Source organism: Amblyomma maculatum, chromosome 3 (genome assembly GCF_055883805.1).
Source record: "Amblyomma maculatum isolate TAMU_Amacu chromosome 3, ASM5588380v1, whole genome shotgun sequence".
In the NCBI taxonomy this organism is placed as follows: domain Eukaryota; kingdom Metazoa; phylum Arthropoda; class Arachnida; order Ixodida; family Ixodidae; genus Amblyomma; species Amblyomma maculatum.
Genome location: NC_139346.1, coordinates 31599651 through 31621223, shown reverse-complemented (window position 1 = coordinate 31621223; position 21573 = coordinate 31599651). Strand labels below are relative to the sequence as shown.

At 46.5% G+C, this 21573-nt stretch overlaps 1 protein-coding gene across 1 annotated transcript in view; it reads right to left on the bottom strand.

Moving 5' to 3' along the window:
* Nucleotides 1-21573, bottom strand: part of LOC146194451 (sn-1-specific diacylglycerol lipase ABHD11-like) — a 113986-nt gene that overhangs the window by 40645 nt on the left and 51768 nt on the right. The window contains exon 3 of the mRNA XM_084596560.1: nt 18212-18385. Within this exon, the coding sequence (XP_084452686.1) occupies nt 18212-18385 (174 nt within the window). The remainder of the gene's footprint in view (nt 1-18211; nt 18386-21573) is intronic.

The following is a 21573-nucleotide window of genomic DNA, read 5'->3' as shown; positions in this document are numbered from 1 at the left end:
TTATTTAAAAAATGCATTCACTGCCACGAATTAGCTGATATTGACTTCATATTGTTACATATGTCCTGAACATTGAAGAAGACGATGATGAACGAAGAGACAGAAGGAAGACGAAGCTGTAGCAACGGTGATTGGTGCTGTGCATATCTAATACTATTTATTTACCTTTAGCACGATTTAAAAATTTCCAATGTCTCCATTACCCCAGTCATGAGCCTCTCCTTTCTGCCCCGAATTACCAACACATCAGATGGCCTTGGCGTGGACGCGTGTGTAGTACAAGGGAATTTGAAGTGTCTATGGCTCTCTTGCGCTGTAGATTACCGAACTTAAATCTGTATTTATTTCGTCCGCGGCTATACGCAACTAACCTCTCTGAGTCTTTCAAAGAAATTGAATCCATAGATCATTTTTTCTTCTGCTGCCGGCAGTTCGCATCTCTCCGCAAACATTTACTTAGCGACTCCCCTTTCCAGATTAGGCCTTCCTCTAACCATTCTAGTTCTTCTCTCTTTTAGGGCAAGCGTCAAGAGATATGCATTAAAACTAGTGTGTGATTCTATTCATGATTACATAATTTCAACAGGTAGAATCTTTTGCTAGGTAAGACTTTATTACTTTTTGTTTACTTTTTTTTTAAATTCTAGTTAAACATCCATATATATCTGAATACACCAGTACTAGACCGTATATATTTACAACCTAAAATGTACCCTGGTGAATCCTCCGCCTAGGTATGTGCCATTTTGTCTGAGGTAGTCATCATCACTATCGTAAATGGTGCTAAGAGAAGGATAGTGCTCGACGCAACATTCAAGCGGCATCAGCTGTTGTGTTTCTTGCCACGTATCATTTCGGTGGAGGTGACTAAAGATCTCCAGGCGCACAAAAGAGCCCTTTTACGCTGCTAGCAGCTAAGTTTGCGCAGTGCCCGTCACCTACCTAGGCTTACAACGACGTCTACAACGGCTACTATGACGTCCGAGCCAGCCCCTACCATCGTAGCTACATCGGCGCAGCCAGTCGTACTCACGAAAATCCACCATCCTCCCATCTTTAAACGTGAAGACAAGCCACACGTTGTCGATTGGTCGCATGAGTACGAGCGCTGCACCAGGAATAACCACTAGGACACGGCCGTAGTGCTGGTGACGATAATTGTCTATTTGGCGGGACGTGACTGGGAAATCGGTAAACAAAAGCTTCAGTACTTGCTCGAGAAGCCGATTGGGCTGGCTCTCGCAGCAAAAACAGAACATTCTACTCGTACCCGATCACCCAGGGAGTCCTACCTTGCCTATATTCACGACATCCTTTTGTCGTACCGCAAGGTGAACGTCACCATGCCTAAAAGTGACAAGGTAGAACATAACCTCAATGATATCGCGGATGATGGATGGATGGGTGGATGGAATATAGGAGCGTCCCCTTTGAAACGGGGTGGTAGCAGTAGCTATCAGGCTCATTTTTCTCCCTATATCTTAATTATTGATTTAGAATGGTTAACTAAACCATCATTTTATTTATAAAATTTTGTTCCTCCATTACTAACATTATGTCACTTCTCAGCTTTTAAGGCAACAATCTTCCAGTCGTTTTTTGCTAGTTTCCACCGCCGGTTTATTCACCCGGCCACTGTTATCTGTAAACGCCAGAGCTTCAGGAACAGTGATTGCGCCTGCACCAACTTCCGGATGGATACTATTACATTCGAGTATAATAGGGTCAATTGTTTCACTGGAGTTCCCACATACAGCGCATGCGTCATCTCCATTGTTAAATTCTTTTTGTAGCTGCGTGTTCTAAGGCACCCTGATCTAGCTTCAAAAAGTAGGGCACTGCCTCTTAAGTTATCAAAAAAAACCTTCCTTCCTGATCCGCATTTTCCACTTTCCGTTTCTCCACTTCTCTGTTTCTTTTCCATCGAATTTATCCAATTTTTACCTTCTGTGTTTTTCACCTGTTGCTTAATGCTCTTTATTTCTCCGTCCTTGTTACTAGTTCTTTTCCTCCATTGTGAGTCAACGCTTTTTAAGTACAGGTATTTAAATACTTTAGCTGCCCATCTGTTACTGTCCAATTTCCTCAGGCGTTCCTCATATAATATTTTACTCTGAGCTTCCCGTACTTCGAAAGATGCCCAGCCCATAACTCCCTCTACCGCCTCATTTGTAGTTTTGCCGTGGGCACCTAGTGCTAATCGTACAACGGATCTCTCATTTGTTTCTAATGTCGACTGTACCTCTGATTTTAGGCACAAAACCGCATTTCTGAAAGTAAGTCCGGGCACCATAATTCCTTTCCAAATACCCCTCAAAAACCTCATACCTATTGTATCCCCACAATGCCTTATGCTTCATTATTCCGGCATTCCTTCGCCCTTTGGCCTTGAGTGATTGCTCATGCTTTCCAATGTATGCCCATCCTTTGTTTACCCATACCCCCAGATATTTATATTCTGCTTCTCTAGGTATTTCAAGGCCTTGTATTTTAAGACACTGATCAGTTGAGCCGTTGAAAATCATCAGACCCGACTTAACTGCGCTGAAACTGAAGCCTAGAGCGTCCCCTTCGTCTCCGCAATACTTAACTAGAGTTTGCAATTCTTCCAGACTCTCAGCTAGCAGCACAATATCGTCTGCATACATCAAACCGGGGAGGCGCTGCTCTACCGCCTTTCCACCTAATCTATATGACAGGTTAGAACCTAGGTTACTGCCTTGTATCCCTCCGTTCCAGGTTTATCATATAAAGCATGAACAGCACTGGTGATAGAGGACAGCCTTGTCTTAATCCTTTGCATACTTTGACATCCTCCGTACTTCTTATCCCTTCCTACGTAATTTCTACTTTGTTATCCCGGTATATTTCCTGTAGGAACTCTGTTGTCTCATAACCGATACCTTCTTCTTTTAATATGTTCCACTGGAGTTCCCTGCTTACGTTGTCGTACGCCCCGTTTATGTCCAGGAAGGACAAATACAAAGGTCTATTTTCCACTCTAGATATTTCGATGCATTGGGTAAGCACGAACAGGCTATCATCTAAGCGCCTACCATTTCTAAAGCCGTTCTGAAGTTCTCCGAGTATCTTGTTACTTTCAACCCGTGCTTGCACGTTTAATTTCACCGCCTGCAGGGCTACCCTGTACATGACAGATGTTATGGTAATCGGCCTGTAGGATTGTATGTGCATCCGGTCTCCTTTCCCTTTATAAATCAAATTCATTTTACTCTGCCGCCAGCTGTCCGGAATATGCTTATTCGTTATGACTGTTTCCAGAGCTTTTAACAACGTTTCCTTACTTTTTGGACCGAGTTCATTGATCAGCTTGATCGGAATTCCATCTATTCCTGTAGATGTGGTTTTAGGATTATTTTTTTCTGCCTTTTTCCAGTTTAGAATGGTCAGTTCTAAGCTGCTTTGTATTCTGCAACCTTGTGTTGCTTCCTGATTTGCGGAGATTACCCTATCGTCGCTCTTAAATGACTCGGCTATAACTGATGTAATGTAGTTCAGTGCGTTACCTCCCTGTAAACAATTTCCCTCGTTGTCTTGAATCCGATCCTGTTTTCTTTGGTTCTTCTTCCCTAGCCAGCTTATATGGCTCCAGAATTTTGTTGCTCCGCCTCTAGAGGCATCGTGTATATCAGCCATCCAGCGATCGGTGGACTGTCTTATTTTACTTTGGACGAGGTCTTGCACTTGAAGTTTCTTTTGTCGATATGATTCCCATTTTTGGTCGATTTCCTCCTGAGATACCTGTGCTTTCTTTGCCTTTCGGTGTTCCCTTGAAGCAGCCCGTCGTTGTTCAATAGCTTCCCTGGTTTCCTTATTCCACCAGCTTCGTGGCTTCCTCTTTCCATTCCAGCGGTTTGCTACTTTAACCTCCTGAATTTTCCTCCTTATGTGTAGTTCTACCTGTTCATAATCCCAGTCTTCCATAGGGCTTTTCTGTATTGGTTCCTCTATGTCTGCTGCTCTCTGCGCTATTTGATCGTCGTTTAATTTTGCGTTTACGTTTTGTCTAAGTTCCATTTCTCTTTTCATCAAGGGCCCCATCTGCAGACTAATACGTTTATGATCACTTCCCAGACTACACTCCCCTTCTTCGTCTATTTCCATTTTTGTGGCCTTGCTATAAATTTCTTGCGACATTAGACAATAGTCAATGGTCGTCTGCCTGTTGCGGAATTCCCAAGTGATTTGGCCTTCACAGTTTGTTTCTCTATTTACTATAACTAGATCGTGTCGCTCACAGAAATCCGTGAGCAGCGTCACCTGGCGAAAGATAGCGTTAATATTGTAAAAATAAATAAGAGCGCCTTTAAATCTTGCCTTGCTCATTGCTTCAGTGCCGCAATGGAATGATACTACTTACTTTCGCAGTAAGCGAATAAAATATCTGTTCGAATCCAGTAGGTTCCACTTTTTGGTATTTTTTGATCGCAATGTTAAAATAAGCTACCAAGATCTTTCCGGGGGACTGCTCCTCTTTAGGTTGCATTACGATATGTTTTTAATTATTAATAGCCGCAAAACCAGTCGTGAGCAGAGCTACGAGGTGACGGCGTGACAATGGTAACACTATTAAATTAGCTTCACCTTAATTATTTCCTGCCTTCAGTGAGTGTATGTTACCTTCAGAGACACCTCACGATAACAATCGGCGTTTACCCCGTCAGAGGCAACCAGTTAGGAGAAAGAAGTTGCTGGACCCTACCGTTGAGGAGACTGAATTACGCATCGCGGGTGATGCTTTCAACGTCCTCTTCTGTGCGGATTGCTCTACTGTCGACTTGGTACTTCAAGTCTGTCGAAAATTCGAGTAGGCTAAACAACGAAGTCTCGTACATCGTACAAATTCTCATTCAGCGAACATGACTCGGATTGTCCAGAGGTGGTGGTGGTGAAAACGTTTAATAAAATATGGAGTTACATGAAGGTTGCTCTGGGGTCAGGCTTAGTGCCCTTCCCCTCACAAACACTAGGTGGAGTCCCTAGTACAGGACCCCAGTGGCTTCCGCTGCCGCCATTGCTCTTTTGACCAAGGCCTTTTGGGCTTTCATGTCGGAGCAGGCGAGTAGGGTCGCCTCCCAGTCCTCCCGGGTGGTGTTTTGGTTAGGTGCAAAGGCAGGGTTGGAGGGGCACGCCCACATCATGTGGAAAAGGTCCGAGGACATTTCCCCGCAGTGCGGGCACTCCCCGGAGAAGGCACTGTCAAAGTGTTTAAGTGACGCCGGGCACATCATGGTATTCGTACGGAGGCGAAGAAACACGCGTTCCTCCGCCCTTGTTAACCCTTTACACGGGTGGGGGAAAATATTGAGTCTGTTTTGGTAGAGCTGCGTAATTTCTCTGAAAGTGTAGGCTGGTGTGAATTCTTCTGAGGAGGAAGGAGACGAGGTTGCCCGGTAAGAAAGCTCGTGGGTGGCGGCATCTGCTGCCTCGTTTCCTTCTAGCCCAGAATGGGCCCGAGCCCAGACTATGAAGCGGCGGGATGGACTTTCCACGTACGAGCTGTTTTGCAGTAGTCGGTAGGCCAGGTCCGAGCTGTTTTTTAGTAGCCGGTAGGCCAGGTATGGTACCCAGCCCTGTTGAAAGTTCCTACACGCCCCTCGCGAGTCCATTATGATTGTTTTGGAATCAGAGTGTGTTGCTGCTAACGCGATGGCGACCTCCTCTGCCTGTGTTACGCTTCGGGCTTTAAATGTGACCCCATTTACCGTTTTGGACTCGTGGATCACTGCCGCCGTGTACCACCCGCCTTGGTGCGGGCCGGACGCGTCCACATAGTACACTCTGGGTTTCCCTTCGCAGTGATGAGCTAAGGCCTCTGCCCTGCCATGCGCCTACCCTCATGGTCGGCCTTGGACATATTAGTGGGGAGTGGTTTTACGTGCAGGGCGTATCGCCCCTCCTGTGGGAAGCCTTACTCTTTCCTTGGTTACAGTCGTGTGTTGTATGTGTAGACGGGTTAATAGCCGACGCCCCTACGGTGTCTGCGATAGTCGCCTGTATTGACTCGTGAGGTGGGCTTCTCTCAGCTCCTCGAACGTGTTCGTCATACCCAGACCTTGGAGTCTCAGGTTTGACGTGGTTATAGGGAGGTCGAGGGCCTTCTTCGCGTATTTTGCGCGTGATGACCTCGAGGATGTTCTCGTCGTGTTTCTTGAGGTGGAGATAGGGGATCGAGTACAGGATTCTGCTTGTTACAAAGGCATTGGCCAGCCGTAGAGCATCTTTGCTTCTCAGTCCCCCTTTTTTGTTTGAGACTCTGCCGACCATTCGGCCCACCTGGTCTCCCACCTTTTTTAGCTTGTCGAGCGTGGTCGTCGCTAGCTTACGCTGGTGAATGAAAAGGCCCAGTACTCTAACTTCCTCTTTCTCGGGTATTGGTTCTGATCCAAGTCGCAATTCTATCTTGTCTGTGCATTTTTTGGAGGGACGAATATGGACGAATTCGGATTTTTTTGGTGGCCACAGAAGGCCGCATTTTTTCGCGTACTCATTTACAGCGGTGGCTGCCTCCTGCAAGCTGGCCTCCATTTCTCCGAGAGAGCCCTGCGTGGCCCATATGGAGATGTCGTCCGCGTACAGCGCGTACTGCACACCCGAGACTTTCTCCAGGTGGACCGGGAGATTTTTCATTGCCATATTGTAAAGAAGCGGGGATAGCACCGCTCCCTGTGGTGTACCTCTCGTGCTTAATAGAAAGGGACCGTGGTCTGCGTTCTGGATCCTCACGTAGGCCTGTTTGTCTGAGAGGAAGTGAACTAGACGCCTTGGCTCCTACACTACTCACGTCTCCGCTGCCAGGCACCGTGTACACAATGCAGGCCGTTGTTCGCCAGGAACTTGTCAACGTCGGCCTCTCCTTCAGCACCATGCCGCCACTGTCACCACCATCGCACCCTTTTCCTCTATTGGCTGCTGCTACTTCCAGCCAGCATTCTTCATGTCGTATACTTTAGTCGCAATCCTGCACAGTGACGCACCTCAGATGACAGGCCAATTTGCTTTATTTGATGTCGCGCCGGCCACACATCGCGCTATTGCTATAGCCGTGCCTTCTTCGCCCCTCGCTCCTATTAGAACGCCGATCATCGATACTATTATGGACCTCGACGCTTCTCTGTCCAACCAGAGGAGTCCCGCCCCACCTAAGATAGACCTGGACACTTCCTTCCTCAACCAGATGAGCCTTGCAACGAAACCGTCCCCATTGCCCGTCGGTCCAGCCGATCTCCATCCACACTGGCTCGTCGATCCCGTTCACCAGTACCTTGCCGCAGCTCCTCCCCTTCATATGCCGGCACCTAGATGGGAAACTACCCAATGCAGCATCCGGGAGTGACGCTGCATTACCGACAACGACTGCCATCTCAGAACTGACCCCCACACCCAGATGTAACCTCATTCATATTCTTGTGGACGGAATCCCACTTTCTCACTTTATTGACACTGAGGCCCACGTTTCTGTCCTCCATTTCTCGCTCCGTCAACGCCTCAATAACGTCCTTAAATCCGCTTCCTGATCTACCCCTCGTGTTGCTGATGGCAAGAACACTACTGTGATTGGTATGAGGAGGAGGAAACAAGTTTATTCAACGCATTAATAAGCGTCAAGAATGTTCTGGGCCAGGGTCACCAAGGCTAACTGATCATTCAGCTCTTCAGATGCTAACCAAGCTCGTCCCGTTAAGGGAGGAGGGTGTGGAATGTGGGGTGATAGAATTCCGACAGGGCATGAAAACATGCAATGTTCCAAGTTTGCATAGTGTTGGGAACAATTTGAGCATGCGGGGAATATTTGAATCGGTATAGAAACTACCTGGCACTAGTAATCAGTGTGTGTAGAGAGTGATTTATCAGGAAGAGGAAGTGTATGAAGATTTTCTGTAATATTGTCCTAGTGAATGTTGATTTCTTTTTTGTAGTGAAGAGTAGTGTCCCAAGTGGGTCGATAAGGCCATGGAATCCCAGGCGTCCGGCGTTCGCAGACGAAGCGATGCACTACGTCATTGCCTGGGATTTCAGTGTGACAAGGAATCCACCTCAGTGGGACAGTGTTGGGACGTAGTTTGGTCAGAGCTCTGTGGAGATCATCCTGCAGTTCTTCAGAAATATGACCCGTATGAATGGCGCTTACAGCCTGTATTGAATCAGTGTATATGGTATATTCTGAATGGTTAGGGGGCACTTGTGCGAGGTATTGAATACTAGCAGCTATTGCAGGGTCTCGAGAGTCGCTGTAGTAGGAGGACCTATGTAAAGACCGAGGGTATGTGTCACTAAATCGCTACAGCTCTCAATTGAGTAAGCAGCCGCTCAGACGTTCGTTCGGGATGCATCTATGTAGACTATCGTGGGATCTGTAGGGTGAACATGACTGCAACGCGAGAGGATCGTCTGCCTGGGTTAGTGCCAGGTGCAACGTTTTTTGGAATTGGGGTTATGTTGAGGTTATCCGGGAGCGAAAAAGGAGGGGTAATTATAGGGAGGTCGATAGGTTTTAGTGCAACCTGCTGTAGTATCAAATGTCCTTGTTTGGTGCTAGAAAGACCTGCCATTTGCCGGTCTCGATGTTGTTTTATTAGGTCTCCCATGGGCAAGAACAGCCCGTAGAGTATAGGCGCTCCGTGGACGTATGTACAGGCCTTGTACAATATAGGAAGCGTAACCTCATTCTTATATCGTTGACGACAGTTTAGAGTAAGGTAAGGAATTGTATACAAAAGTTTGCGAAGTGCTGCTAAATACTAATGCGTGGACAAGCTGCCTGACTTGACCTTCACGTAGCCCAGCGTGTTTACTGACTATGCAACTAACTAGATGCGTAAGCTGATTGCAAATTTTAACGGTTGTATAGATACTTTGGCCTGATTAGTTGACTCGTGGGTACAAAGTCCAAGGATCCGGCAAGACAATGCACGAGGAATGGCGTGCGCTGCCATTGTGAGATTGATTAGCTGGTTATGTTTGCGTTGATAGCGAGTTTTTGCAATCAGCAGAAATTCGGATTTTTCAGGTGCTGGAAATAATCCTACTTTACCAAGATAGCTAACGACGCATCGATACCTGACTGTAGGGTCTCCTCTACTGCTCCAGGAGACCCAGAAGTGCACCAAAGAGTCAGGTCTCCTGCATAGAATATATGTTTTAAGTTTGGGATAGACTCTAGAATACGAGAGAGGGGAGCCATTCCAAGGTTAAAAAGGGAGGGTAATAGAATAGCGCCTCCAGGAGTACCACGCGTGAGCGGCAAAGAATCAGATATAGAATCGGGGAGACGGAACTTTGCTGTGCGGTCGCGGAGAAATACCGCGTATCAAAAGCCTTACGCACATCAAGGGCCACTATGGCTTGAATCTGGGAAGAGGGCGGAAAATCACATTCGTGCATGAGGAGAAAAAATAGGTACTGAGTAGACACACCTCGGAAGCTAATTTGTTGAGGGGAAAGAAATCTGGGGATTCAAGATGACCCTCGAGCCGACTAAGGACCATCCGTTCCATGGTGTTTCCCAGACATGATGTTAAACAAACTGGGCGGAGGTTTAGAAGCGCAATTTTTTTACTGACTTTGGAACTAGGGTTATAAGTGATTGTTACCAAGACGCTGGGAGTGTGGTTTCTTCCCCACGTAAGTTTATAAAGCTCAGAAAATGATCTTTCTCCTCGTCACAGAGATTTAGAATGACTGAGTACGTAATCTGGTCTTCACCTGGGACAAGCTTCCGCTTTAGCTGTTCTAGGGGCCTGCCAAGATCCCAGAGGGTAAACGGCTTATCGAGTTTTGCATTGGAAGCACCAGTTTACAGAGGATAAATACTAGGTAGGGGAGGAGGAATGTAATAGCGCGGAGTTGGGCTTTTAAGGCATCGGCACCTAGTTGCGAATAGTCTGGAGAGTGGGAACAGGATCCGGTTGAGGCCCGAGGGGTTCTCTGAGTAAGTGCAAGGTTCTTTGTTAATTAAGTGTGCCATTGACGGTGTTACAAATTTTGTTCCATTGATTCTTGTCATGTGTAACGCAGTGTTCTTTCGCGTCATTTCGGTGACACGATCAGACAGGCGAGAATTTTTGGGCTGATTGCGAAGGGCGCGCAATAGTCGTTTCCGTCTCTTCCAGATGCGGACCGGATTATCTGCCGGGGCTGAAGTGGCCCTCTCCTGCATAGCTTGTTTCTGGAGATGCTTGAATACTTTTGTTCCACTCTGAAGACTGCCAGTAGTATGAAAGGTGTCGCGAATAGTGGGAAAGGTATTCCAGGTAGTGTAAGAAATTTTACGTTTACGCGGAAAGGTACGGCTAGGGACAGTGGTTTGAATAATGTAATGGTCGCAGAGCAGTTTTTTATCTGTAATCTGTCAGGTGACATCTCGCAGTCCGCGGCCCACTGTGAGGTCTGGCATGGTGGATTGTTGGTGCCTGTAACCTTTCCGACTAATGGAGTTCGGGGCATTATAAAGCGTTAATTGAGCTCCGTTTATACGAGAAGTACATCATTGCCGACCGCCACATCCCTGTGCTATTTACATTCCTAAACAGACGGCCTCAAGACGTTATATTAGGACTCGACTTTTTAACTGTACATTCCACTTTCGTTGACTGTTCTAGACTGCTTCCTCTAGACCTGCTGATCTGTCCTGACAAACAAGCTTCTGAAACTTCAGTGCTCCGTATTCGCTCCGCTACGATTACTCACCTGCCGCGAGAAGCTGCATTGTGTGTATGCTCATGTCGCATTTCTCCTCCGTTCCTGATGACAACTACGTTTGCCCCATAACCGACGTGACTTTGCAGCGTAAACTCGATCTACGTGCTCGATATCGAGCACGTAGAGAACAACAACGCTTATATTCCAGTCTTGAAGTTCAGCCTTTTTGTGCAAGCTCTTCCTAAGAGCAATACTTTCACCGAACAGACCCCATTGTCTGACGTTGTAGTGGCTGCTATTTTACCTGACCCTACCGCTCGAGTGTCGGCATGACCTGCACCGTCCCCATCTCCGGAGATCAACATATCAGGAATGGGTGCACCTAACCTGCACCCTGATCGTGCTAAATAACTTACGAGCCTTCTGACTTCATACAGCGATACTTCTGATTTTGATGACGTAACCTATGGACAAACATCCCTCGTTACTCCGCAGCGATGCCGGAGACGCCAGCCTAATTCACAGACGACCTTACCGAGTCGCTAATGTCACGTCATACAAGCTGATGTTGAAAAGATGTTAGCAAGAAACATCAGAGCGCCTTCGAGCAGCCCCTGAGCGTCGCCTGTCGTGCTTGTTAAACAGGACAATATTCTGTGATGATTAACGACCTCTCAACAAAATTACAATGAAGGACCACTCCCTACAATAGATGATGACCTCGACTGCATGCACGGTGCCAGCTATTTTTGTTCGACTTCTCTTTGTTGCGATTATTGGCAGATCGCAGTCGACGAACGGGACCGAGAGAATACTACCTTTGTCGCTCCCGATGGCCTGTACCAATTCAAGGTGATGCCGTTTGGCCTGTGTAATGAACGCACGAGATACGATCGCTTAATGTACTCTCTCCTGTATGGCTTGAAATGGACGAAGTGCTAATGCTATGTCGATGCCGTCACTGCAATTTCTTCTAATTTGAGAGCCATCTTCATCGCCTTGATGCCATTCTTGGCCTCTCCGAAGAGCTGGACTTCTTCTGAACTCGAACAAATGTAGCTTCGGCCGACGTAAACTCAGGGTGTTCGGACACTTGGTCGGCGCCCGCTGCATTCAATCCGACCCCTACCAAATTCGTGCTGTACGTGAATTTCCCACATCACACTGCATCCGTGGCGTGCGTAGTTTCGTAGCCTTTGCTCCAATTTTCGGCGGCTTGTCCCCAAATCTGCGGAAAAGGCTCGTCCACTCACCATTCTTCTGAAGAAGGACGTTCCCTTTTGCTGTGATCAAGAACAATCTCAAGTCTTTTCTGCGCTCACTGCGGCCCTCAGCAACCCTCCCGTCCTGGCGCACTTCGACCCCATGACACCAACGGACGTTCGCGCAGATGTCAGGAGTCATGGTATTGGGGCCAGTTTTTTGACGGGTCGCACTCCTGTCATTGCTTGTGTCAGTCGCCTTCTTTCGGCGGCTGAGCGAAATTATCCGATCACGGAGCGTGTGTTTAGCCTTCGTGTGCGCCATTGGAAAGTTTCGCCCTTATTTGTTTGGATGCCCGTTGTCCGTTCTCACCGACCACCACACCTTATGTTAGTTCTCTACACTGAAGGACCCTACTGGTCGCCAGAGGCATTGGGTCCTGCGGCTCAAGAATACACTTTTTATTCATTGACAAGTCTGGACAGCTGCACGCTGAAGCCACTTGCCTGTCCCCTAACCTGGTAGATCCGCCACCTGAAAGCGAGTATGACGATGACAAATTTGTGTTGTCAATCTTTGACCTTTTACACATTCGCCGCGAGCAGCGCTTAGATCACAAACATTGCAGCACTATCAACCGCCTCAGCACTGATCAAACACGCTACCCATGCTTTGCTTGTGCTCCACAAGGGAACCTTATACTGGCAGAATATTCGACCAGGTGGCGCCGAGATTCTGCTCGTAGTTCCCGAACATCTACGTGCCCCCGTTCTTCAGGAGCTGCACGACGCACCCACTACGGGCCATCTTGGGGTATCTCGTACGTACGACAGCGCCCGCCTTCGCTTCTTTTGGCCAGGCCCTCTACCGCTCGGTTCTTCGTTACGTGCCTTCATGTGACCGGTATCAGCGACGGAAGAAGCCCTCAGTTGTGCTTACTGGATCACTGCAGCCGATACACATCCCAATATACCCATTTTCCCGATTTGGCCTTGATCTCCTCGGGCCTTTCCCACTGTCTGCTTCGAGGAATAAGTGGGTTGCGGTGGCCACAGATACTCGCTACGCTGTCACACGAGCGATAAACGCCAGCAGTGAAACTGTCGTTGCCGCGTTTTTTCTCCACGACGTCATCCTACTCCATGGCGCTCCACGCCAGCTACTCACTGACTGTGGCCGTTGCGTTCATGCCCGAGTAGTAGACGAATTTCTCTGGTACTGCTCCATTAAGCACTATTTCACCGCCTTTTGCCATCCACATACGAACGGGCCCACCGAACGCCTCAGCCACGCGTTCACGGACATGATGTTAATGCATGTATCGGACGATCACCGTGACTGGGATATTACGTTGCCCTTTGTAACGTTCGAGTATAATTGTTCCCGTCACGATACAATGGGCTACTCGCCCTTCTATACTCTATTCGCCTAAGAACCTGCACTTCCGTTTGTACCTAAGTTTATAACGCTATATCCCAAGCTTATGCTGCTCATGTTATTGCTCGCCGCCGACTGGCTTCCTTCCTAAACTCTTAAAAACGTTGCCATTATTCTCGTCATCGGGATGCCCAAGTTTCTCCGGGCTCTCTCGTTTTGTTCTGGACTCCCGCTCGTAGAGTTGGGCTATGTGAGAAGCTCTTGCCACGCTACGCAGGCCACTACCGTGGTCTACGGCCCGTCACTCCCACTCCTGTGGCACACGAGATCACCCCTGTGCATCCGCAATGACAGTCCATTATGCCACGTGCCGACATCGTTCATGTCGCCCGAATGAAGCCGCAGTACTCCTGCGGTAGTTCACCGACCTAGTACGCACTGAAATTGTGTTTTTCGGGGGGCTAATCTTCATCATCATCATCAGCCTGACTAGACCCACTGCAGGGCGAAGGCCTCTTCCATATTGCTCCAATTAACCCGGTTCTGTGCTAGCTGCATCCATTTGACCCCTGCGAACTTAGGCTCATCCGCCCACCTAACTTTCTGCCGCCCCCTGCTACGCTTTCCTTCCCTTAGAATCCAGTTTGTTACCCTAAGCGGTCATCGGGTATCCTCTCTTCGCACTACATGTCCTGCCCATGCCCATTTCTTCTTCTTAATTTCCACTAGAATGTCGGTAACGAGTTATTTCTCGTTCCATAGCCCTTTGGGTCGTCCTCAACTTTAGTAAACTCTCTTGGATAGCCTCCACGTTTCAGCCCCATAGGTGAGTACAGATAAGATGCAACTGTTGTATACTTTCCTCTTGAGCGATTCCGGTAAGCTGCTAGTCATAACCTGCGAGTGCTTGGCAAATGCGCCCCATCCCAATCTTATTCTTCTTGTTATTGCATTTTCATGGTCCGGATCTGCGGTTACTACCTGTCCTAAGCAGACGTATTCGCCTACTACTTCCAGTACTTCACTACTTAATGTAAACTGCTGTTGCTTCCCGAGGCTGTTGAACATTACCTTAGTCTTCTGCATATTGATTTCTCAAGCCTACCATTCTATTTTTCCTGTCTAGGTCATCAATAACTATTTGCAGTTCATCCCCCGAGTTGCTTAGCAAGGCAATGTCATCAGCAAATCGCAGATTACTGAGGTATTGTCCATCTACCCTTATTCCTAACTGCTCCCATTCCAATTCTCTGAATACTTCCTCTAAGCAAGCTGTGAATAGTACTGGTGAGATTGTGTCTCCTTGTCTAACACCTTTCTTTATGGGAATTTTGTTAATTTCTTTAGCAGTACTATGGTTATATAACTATATATAATTTCCAGAACTTTCACGTACGGCTCGTCTACCCCCTGATTTCGCAATGCCTGCATCACCGCCGAGGTTTCAACTGAGTCAAATGCTTTATCGTAATCAATGAGTGCTATGTATAATAGCTGGTTATATTCTGACCATTTCTCTATCACCTGGTTGATGGTATGGTTATGATAGATAGTAGAGTACCGTTTTCGAAAGCCTGCTTGATCCTTTGCTTGATTGCAGTCTAAGGTTTTCCTGATTCTATTAGTGATTACCTTAGTAAATACCTTATAAGTAAGAGAGAGTAACGGTATCCTGGTATATGATTGTAATACATGCCACAAATATACCCCTTCCCAACATTGTAAAAAAAATATGATCTATTGTTTCCAACTGCTTACATATTAAACAACGTGCTCCATATGGTAAAACAAGCCCCTTCCCTTCAAAAACCATGTTTTACTCGGAGTTTCGTGTTATGGCGTGTGCAAAGAAAAGAACTCCGGGGCTTGGTGTAGTCAATAAAGTGCTAGGCTTGGGATCCAAGAGATGGAGGCTCGATTCCCGGTCGAGATAATGTTTATTAATTTATTTTTAACTGTTGTTCTCAAAATCGTTTCACCTCTGGTGACAAAATTCTGCTGGCAGGCTTTGTCGACTACGATGAGGAAATAAAGGCTTTCGCTTTAAAAATTAAAATGATTTTATACTGTGTTCTAGCCTTGCCTTTATGCAGGATGTAGAGGTAACCGGAAAGGTGCGATGGAATGACCACAGGATGATAATGTCTCGAATTAGTTGGACTTGAAGAGGGCGCGGAACAAATTAGCGAGGAAGAAGTCCATCAACGAATTAGCGGTAAGGGCAAAAGTACAGGAATTCCGCCTCTCACTGCAGAATACACGCTCAGTGCTAACCTACAAAGACAGCCTTTGCTAGAAACAACGAATAATAAGTTCAGAGATATTACTGAGTACGCGCTATTGGTATGCCGTAGAATTGTTAAAGAGGATACCGTTACTCTCAATGAAGACGAAATACTTTATTAAGGAACGCCGAAGTATGAAAGCCTCCAAACCAACAGACCTGATAGAACTGGCAGATATATCAAAGCTAATCAGCAGGCGCATGATGGCCAATATAAAGAAGTATTAGATAGGAGAAATGAGCACTGTCTACAGAGCGTTTGTAGCCTGAAAGCGGGAAAGAGGAAATTAGCATAGGCAACAATCAGATGCATGCACTGCGGGACAAGGCGGGCAAAGTTTTTACTAGCATAGACAAGATAATCAATGTAGCTAAGGAGTTCGGTTCCTACAGTAGCCATAGTACAGTTGTACAGTCGCCATAGTAGTCAGGACAAGACGAAATTGGCTGCAATGAAAAGCAATCAGATGTTGCGCCAATAACGAAGTACGAGGTTAAGGAAGCTTTAGAAACTATGAAAAGGGGGAAAACAGCTGGGAAGGGTCTAATACCTACAGATTTGTTGAAGGGCGGAGGAGACATCATGCTAGCAAAACTGGCCGCCCTATATACGCAATGCCTGATGGCATCGAAAGTACCGGAATCATTGAAGAACACTAACATTATCTTAATTCATAAGAATGGGATGCTAACGAATTGAAACAATACAGACAAATCCGCAAGGCAATCACTAATAGGATCAGGACAACATTAGACTTAACCAACCAAATGATCAAGCAGAATTTCGGAAAGGGTACTCTACCATCAATCATATCCACACTATAATCTAGGTGATAGAAACGTGCTCGGATTATAACCAGCCCCTATACATAGCATTCATTGACTGTACGAGAAAGCATTTAACTAGGTCGAAACTTCAGCAGTGATGCAGGTATTGCGAGATTAGGGCCTAGGTGGGCCATGTGTGAAAGTACTGAAATATATCTACAGTGTCTGCACAACAACCATAGTTCTGCATAAAAGTAAAAAAAAATCCAATTAGGAAAGGTATTATGTTAGGAGGCACGATCTCCTTAGTGCTATTTTCAGCTTGCTTAAACAGCTATTGTAATCAAATGCATAAAATGGGAGTAGTTAGGCATCAGATTCGATGGAGAATAGCTAAGTAATCTGCGATTAGTTGATGACATTAACTTGTTATGTAACTCAGGGGACCAACTGCAACTAATCATAAATTATCTAGACAGAAAAAGCAGAAAGGTATGCCTAAAGATTAATATGCAGAAGACTAAGGTAATGCTGAACCACCAGGGAAAGGAAAAGCAGTTTAAAATAGGTAGCGAAGCATTCTAATTGGTAGGCGAATATGTTTACTTGGGACAGGTAGTGACTGCAGTTCCGGACCATGAAATGGAGATAACGAGGGGAATAAGATTGGGATGGATCGCATCTTAAATGTACTCAAACGTTATGACTAGCAGCTTACCGGCATCACTCACGAGGAAAGTGTCGAAAAGTTGCACACTGGTGGTACTCAACTATGGGGCGGAGACATGGAGTGTAACGAAAAGGGTTCTACTTGAGGATAATACAGAGGGCCAAGGAATGGAAAATGGTAGGTGTAACATTAAGAGATAGAAAGCATGTAGAGTTGGTCAGAGAAATAACTAAAGTTAGTGAAATTCTAGTCGAAACGGAAGAAACCATGGACATGGGCAGGACAAGTAGTTCAGATAGAGGATAACCGATGGTCTCAAAGAGCGACCAATTGGATTCCAAGAGAACGTAAGAACGTAAATTGAGTGGGTGGATTAAGAAATTCGAAGAGGTCAAGTGGATGCCGATAGAGCAGGGCCTGGTTAATAGGAGGAAAATGGTAGAGGAAACTGCCTTGCAGTGTGTACCGTCCTGCTGCTGATGATGATGATACTATTGAGGAGGAATATTTTTATCGAGAGTCTTTGCGCAAGAACTGTTTCGAGACTAAATCACCCTTGGGTATTTTTAACTAGAGGTTTTGATTTCTATTTTGTGCCTTAGATCCAGCGCCGATCTGGTCCCTCCTGCGAATGAGAGCATCTCTGTCGGCTGCTCATGACCCTCTATTATACTTTCGGAGAAGTAGCATGAGCAGCTTTCGTGGTACGTGCCTTTTTGAAGATACACCTAAAGCTTAACAGACCAATAGGGTATCACATCGATAGACTAAATGGGATCCCTAGTGTTTATATCTCACTGTGGAGAAAGAAAAAAGGAAGACTCAAATGCAAAAAAAAATGAAGGAAAATGAAAATGGTAAAATAACCACAATCAGCAATAAAGCAGTTTCATTCATTAGTGTAAGGGGCACTAGTCCTGACTACTATTCACACGGAATGCTGGTAAGTTTTAAACACCTACGATTTCTACGATCAATGCAGATACCGCGAGGTCTTCGCAGTTATTTCACTCACATTGTAATTATTGCACCCAGCCACATATTGTACAGTTCTCAGCCCGGTAGCAATAATAACCATAATATTAACCATAGTATAGATGATGATGTTTCATCATTGTGTAGCTAGGAGGATTAGTCATATATTAGGTTAGGGCAGATTATCGGTGTTTTCTGAAGGAGCTGATAGGGGAATGTAGCGTGTATATTCTCGCCTTTTTAGGCTTTGTCGGCAAGCTGAGCTCTCCTACCCTGGTGACGGCGAACTTCATGGCGACCCGGCCGCCCAGGCTATGTCCCACGAAGGAGGCCTTGCTGAAGCCCCGATCTCGGAGGAAGAGTTCCAGGTCGGCGCTCATCAGAGGATAGTTCATGTCATCCGTATGCGGGCTGTCCCCATGGTTGCGTAAGTCCACTGCGAACACCTGCGCATGGCAAGGCCCAGATGTGAGAAAATTGTGATGCTGAACACCAACACATGGGCTCGAAGAGAATTTGCTTCCTCCTAACGAAGTGTTCGGCTTCACAGTTGTACTGGCTACATAAGCATAATCAGTTCAGTTCAGTTCAGTCGTTCAGTCGTGTCCGACTCTTCGTGACCCTATAGACCATATCACGCCATGCTTTACGGTCTCGCACTATCTTCCTAACATCACATAACTTCATCTGCAGCGCCTCAAGGATGTCGTCTAAACATAAGCATAATAACCCTTCTCTAAGTCAACTGTATCACTGTCGGTGCATGAAACAGTGTTTACTAATTATTTTACTGCAATAGAGATCAATGAAAAGAAAGAAAAAACCTGCGCGGCTATCTGACGATCATTGTATGTGCTATCCAGGCTGTATTCGAGACACTGGGAGCCAAAGCGTCTGCTTCGTATAGAACATGCCGCTATAGTCGCTCACTTGGCGTGTCGTGAACGTGGTGATGCTTTGTGTATAAAGATGGATGGATGAATGAACGGATGGCCGAAAACAGTTTGGAGGGCAGGAGGTTCATCCCTTTGGAAACGGTGTGGTGACAGCTGCAATCATGCCCGGCATTGTTCTCGTCTTCTTATTGGTGTTTTAAATTAGTGCATACACTCGCGGTATTCCAAATGCAATCTATAACCTGCACTTCTGCGGTTATATAACCTCTCTGCATTTGAGCCGCCATTGTTCTCGCTCTTTAGTTACACTGCACCTAACACCTAACAGTTCTGGCTTGTAAACTCTAGAATCTCAGGGAATGACTCTTCCTGCAACGACCACTGCATGGATACCATGGCATTGATGTGCAAAGTATGGAAATCTTTCACGGATCTGTTATACTCCACGCATGTCACCTTGGTTAAACTACTCCTTGAACTTCCGCTTCATATGACATTTTGATATTGTTTCAAAGACTAGAGCACTGCCTGCTGAGTTATTAAAAAACTAATCCATATGATATACTTTTCTAATTGCAATTTACTTCTACACTCGGTTCATATTACTTAATCGAGAACTTATGTGTTTTTACCTGTAGTTTTAAAGTATTTGTCTATCTTTGTGTTCTGCATTATTTTCGGATAGTTTCCTATTGAGTTTCTGCCATTGTGTGTTGAACGCGTTTCTTTACAAGTAAATAAATATATTAGCTTCCCGGCACTCATTCACCGTTTTCTGTTTGGTTCATAATTTATCATTTTAATCTGAGGCTTTCAAAGATGCCGAGGCAATGTTTTCGTGCAGAATGGTGATTTTAGTTTTGCTCTGGTGACCAAGTGCTAATCTTCGTACCTTTAACCTCGACTGCTACTCTGCTTTAGGCAAAATATCATATTTCAGAACGTAAGTGCTGCGTTGAAGCCACCAACCCACAAGCATGGAATAATAGCCTGAATCCGCTCGGAACTTGTCTGCTCCTTGGCACTGTGGCGGACACCCAACAACTGGCACAGTGGCAAGGAGCAGACAAGTTCTCAGCAGACACAGTTTATTATTCCATGCTTGTGGGTTGATGGCTCCGACGCGAAAACATCTGCTAGCTAGCGTTCTTGGCACATGCGCACATGCGCGCCACTACGACGCGGCTTTTAAGCATTCTTCTCAGTGGCGCCTATATGCAAGACAGTAAGCGCTGACAACAGTATTGCGTTACATACTATATCGTTCACCGCCTCATACATGTTTTATATCCTGTGGCGAGACATATGAGTACGCCTTCCCTTTCTAACGGCCACGCCAGCTAGTTACGCGATGCCTTTCTGTTCGTTATTCAAAGACGTTGGGGAGAACTTCTAAAACAACAACAACATGACTTAATTGTCCAAACTGCACTCACAGACACTGGTCGGAGAGCGTCTCAATGAACCACCGCACTGCTCCGTAAACGCTGAGTGTCTCTCTGCCGTGAAGGGAGCGCTCCTCCCGTGCGCCACCCGCCGACCACAACACACAACACACGCGCAAACAGCCGTACTCCGCGGTGAAGAATTGGTGATTCCAGTCCGTGTACGTCCATTCCCCGTTGCCAGTGGGATGGCCCAAATGTCGTGCCGTGAGACCGTGGGGGCGGCACCCGGAATATTCAACATCCTCCCCGCCGAATGAGCGCTAGGTCATTAATTTCAGGCTTCGAACGGGTGCAAAAGTCGAATTGGTCGTCTTACAGTAGTGCCACCTGTAAACGGATCAGCAGGAACGCGTTCTTCCCTCTCGCCCAGGAAACTTCTTCGTGATGCGACCATTTCTGCGCCTGTTGTATTTCGAATGCGCAGAGCAGGCCATCAAGTCGATCTTTTTTTCCGATCACAGTTGCGAACAAAGCGTCGCATCCAAGCTGTGACTCGCTGTAGGCGATTCAGATTGGTAAAGCGCTTAATTTCCATCGCCGGAAGAGTGCTTGTGCTGTGATTGTTACTGGGCTCAGAAGACCGAGGGGATCGAAGATTCTCGCTGAGGCCTGGAGCACGAAGCGTTTAGTATTTCTGTTAACAGTAAGCTCCAGCGGCGTTTTCAGGGAATACTTCAGCTTGTCGTTTTCTCTGTCCCATTCGAGCACCAACTGTATTGCCATGGCTGAAGTCGTCGTCGCAGTATCAGCGCAGGCATTTCCAACGCCGTCAGCATCGAACCGTTGTTGTAGGAGTTCGTTGTTGGAACTCCACTTTCGCAGTTTCATCCCAGCTGAGCTCATTATTTGCTTTGCCTCATAACATTTCGTCGCCTGTTCCGTGTTGCAGACTCCGGTTATCAAATATTCGACGTACAGGCAGCTTCCTAAGATTTGTGCGGAGTGAGAGAGGTCCTCAGAGACATTAGCCAGATGTTGTATTGTGGTAGCCAACATGAAAGGACTACTTGTGGCACTAAAAGGTACTCTTGTCATGCGCCAGACCTCTATATCACCCTCTGATGAGCCCTCACTTGACGCAGATGAATACCAGAGCAATCGCAGTGCGTCGCGGTCCTCACGTTTGATGGCAATCTGAAGAAAGGCCTTCTCGATGTCGGCGGTCAATGCAATTTTGTGGCATCGAAAGTTCAGAATAAACCCCAGCAGGTCGGGGTTTAGATTCGGGCCGGTGCTGAGGGCATCCTTAAGTGACAAGCAGCCTTGTGCTTTCGAAGATGCATCGAATAC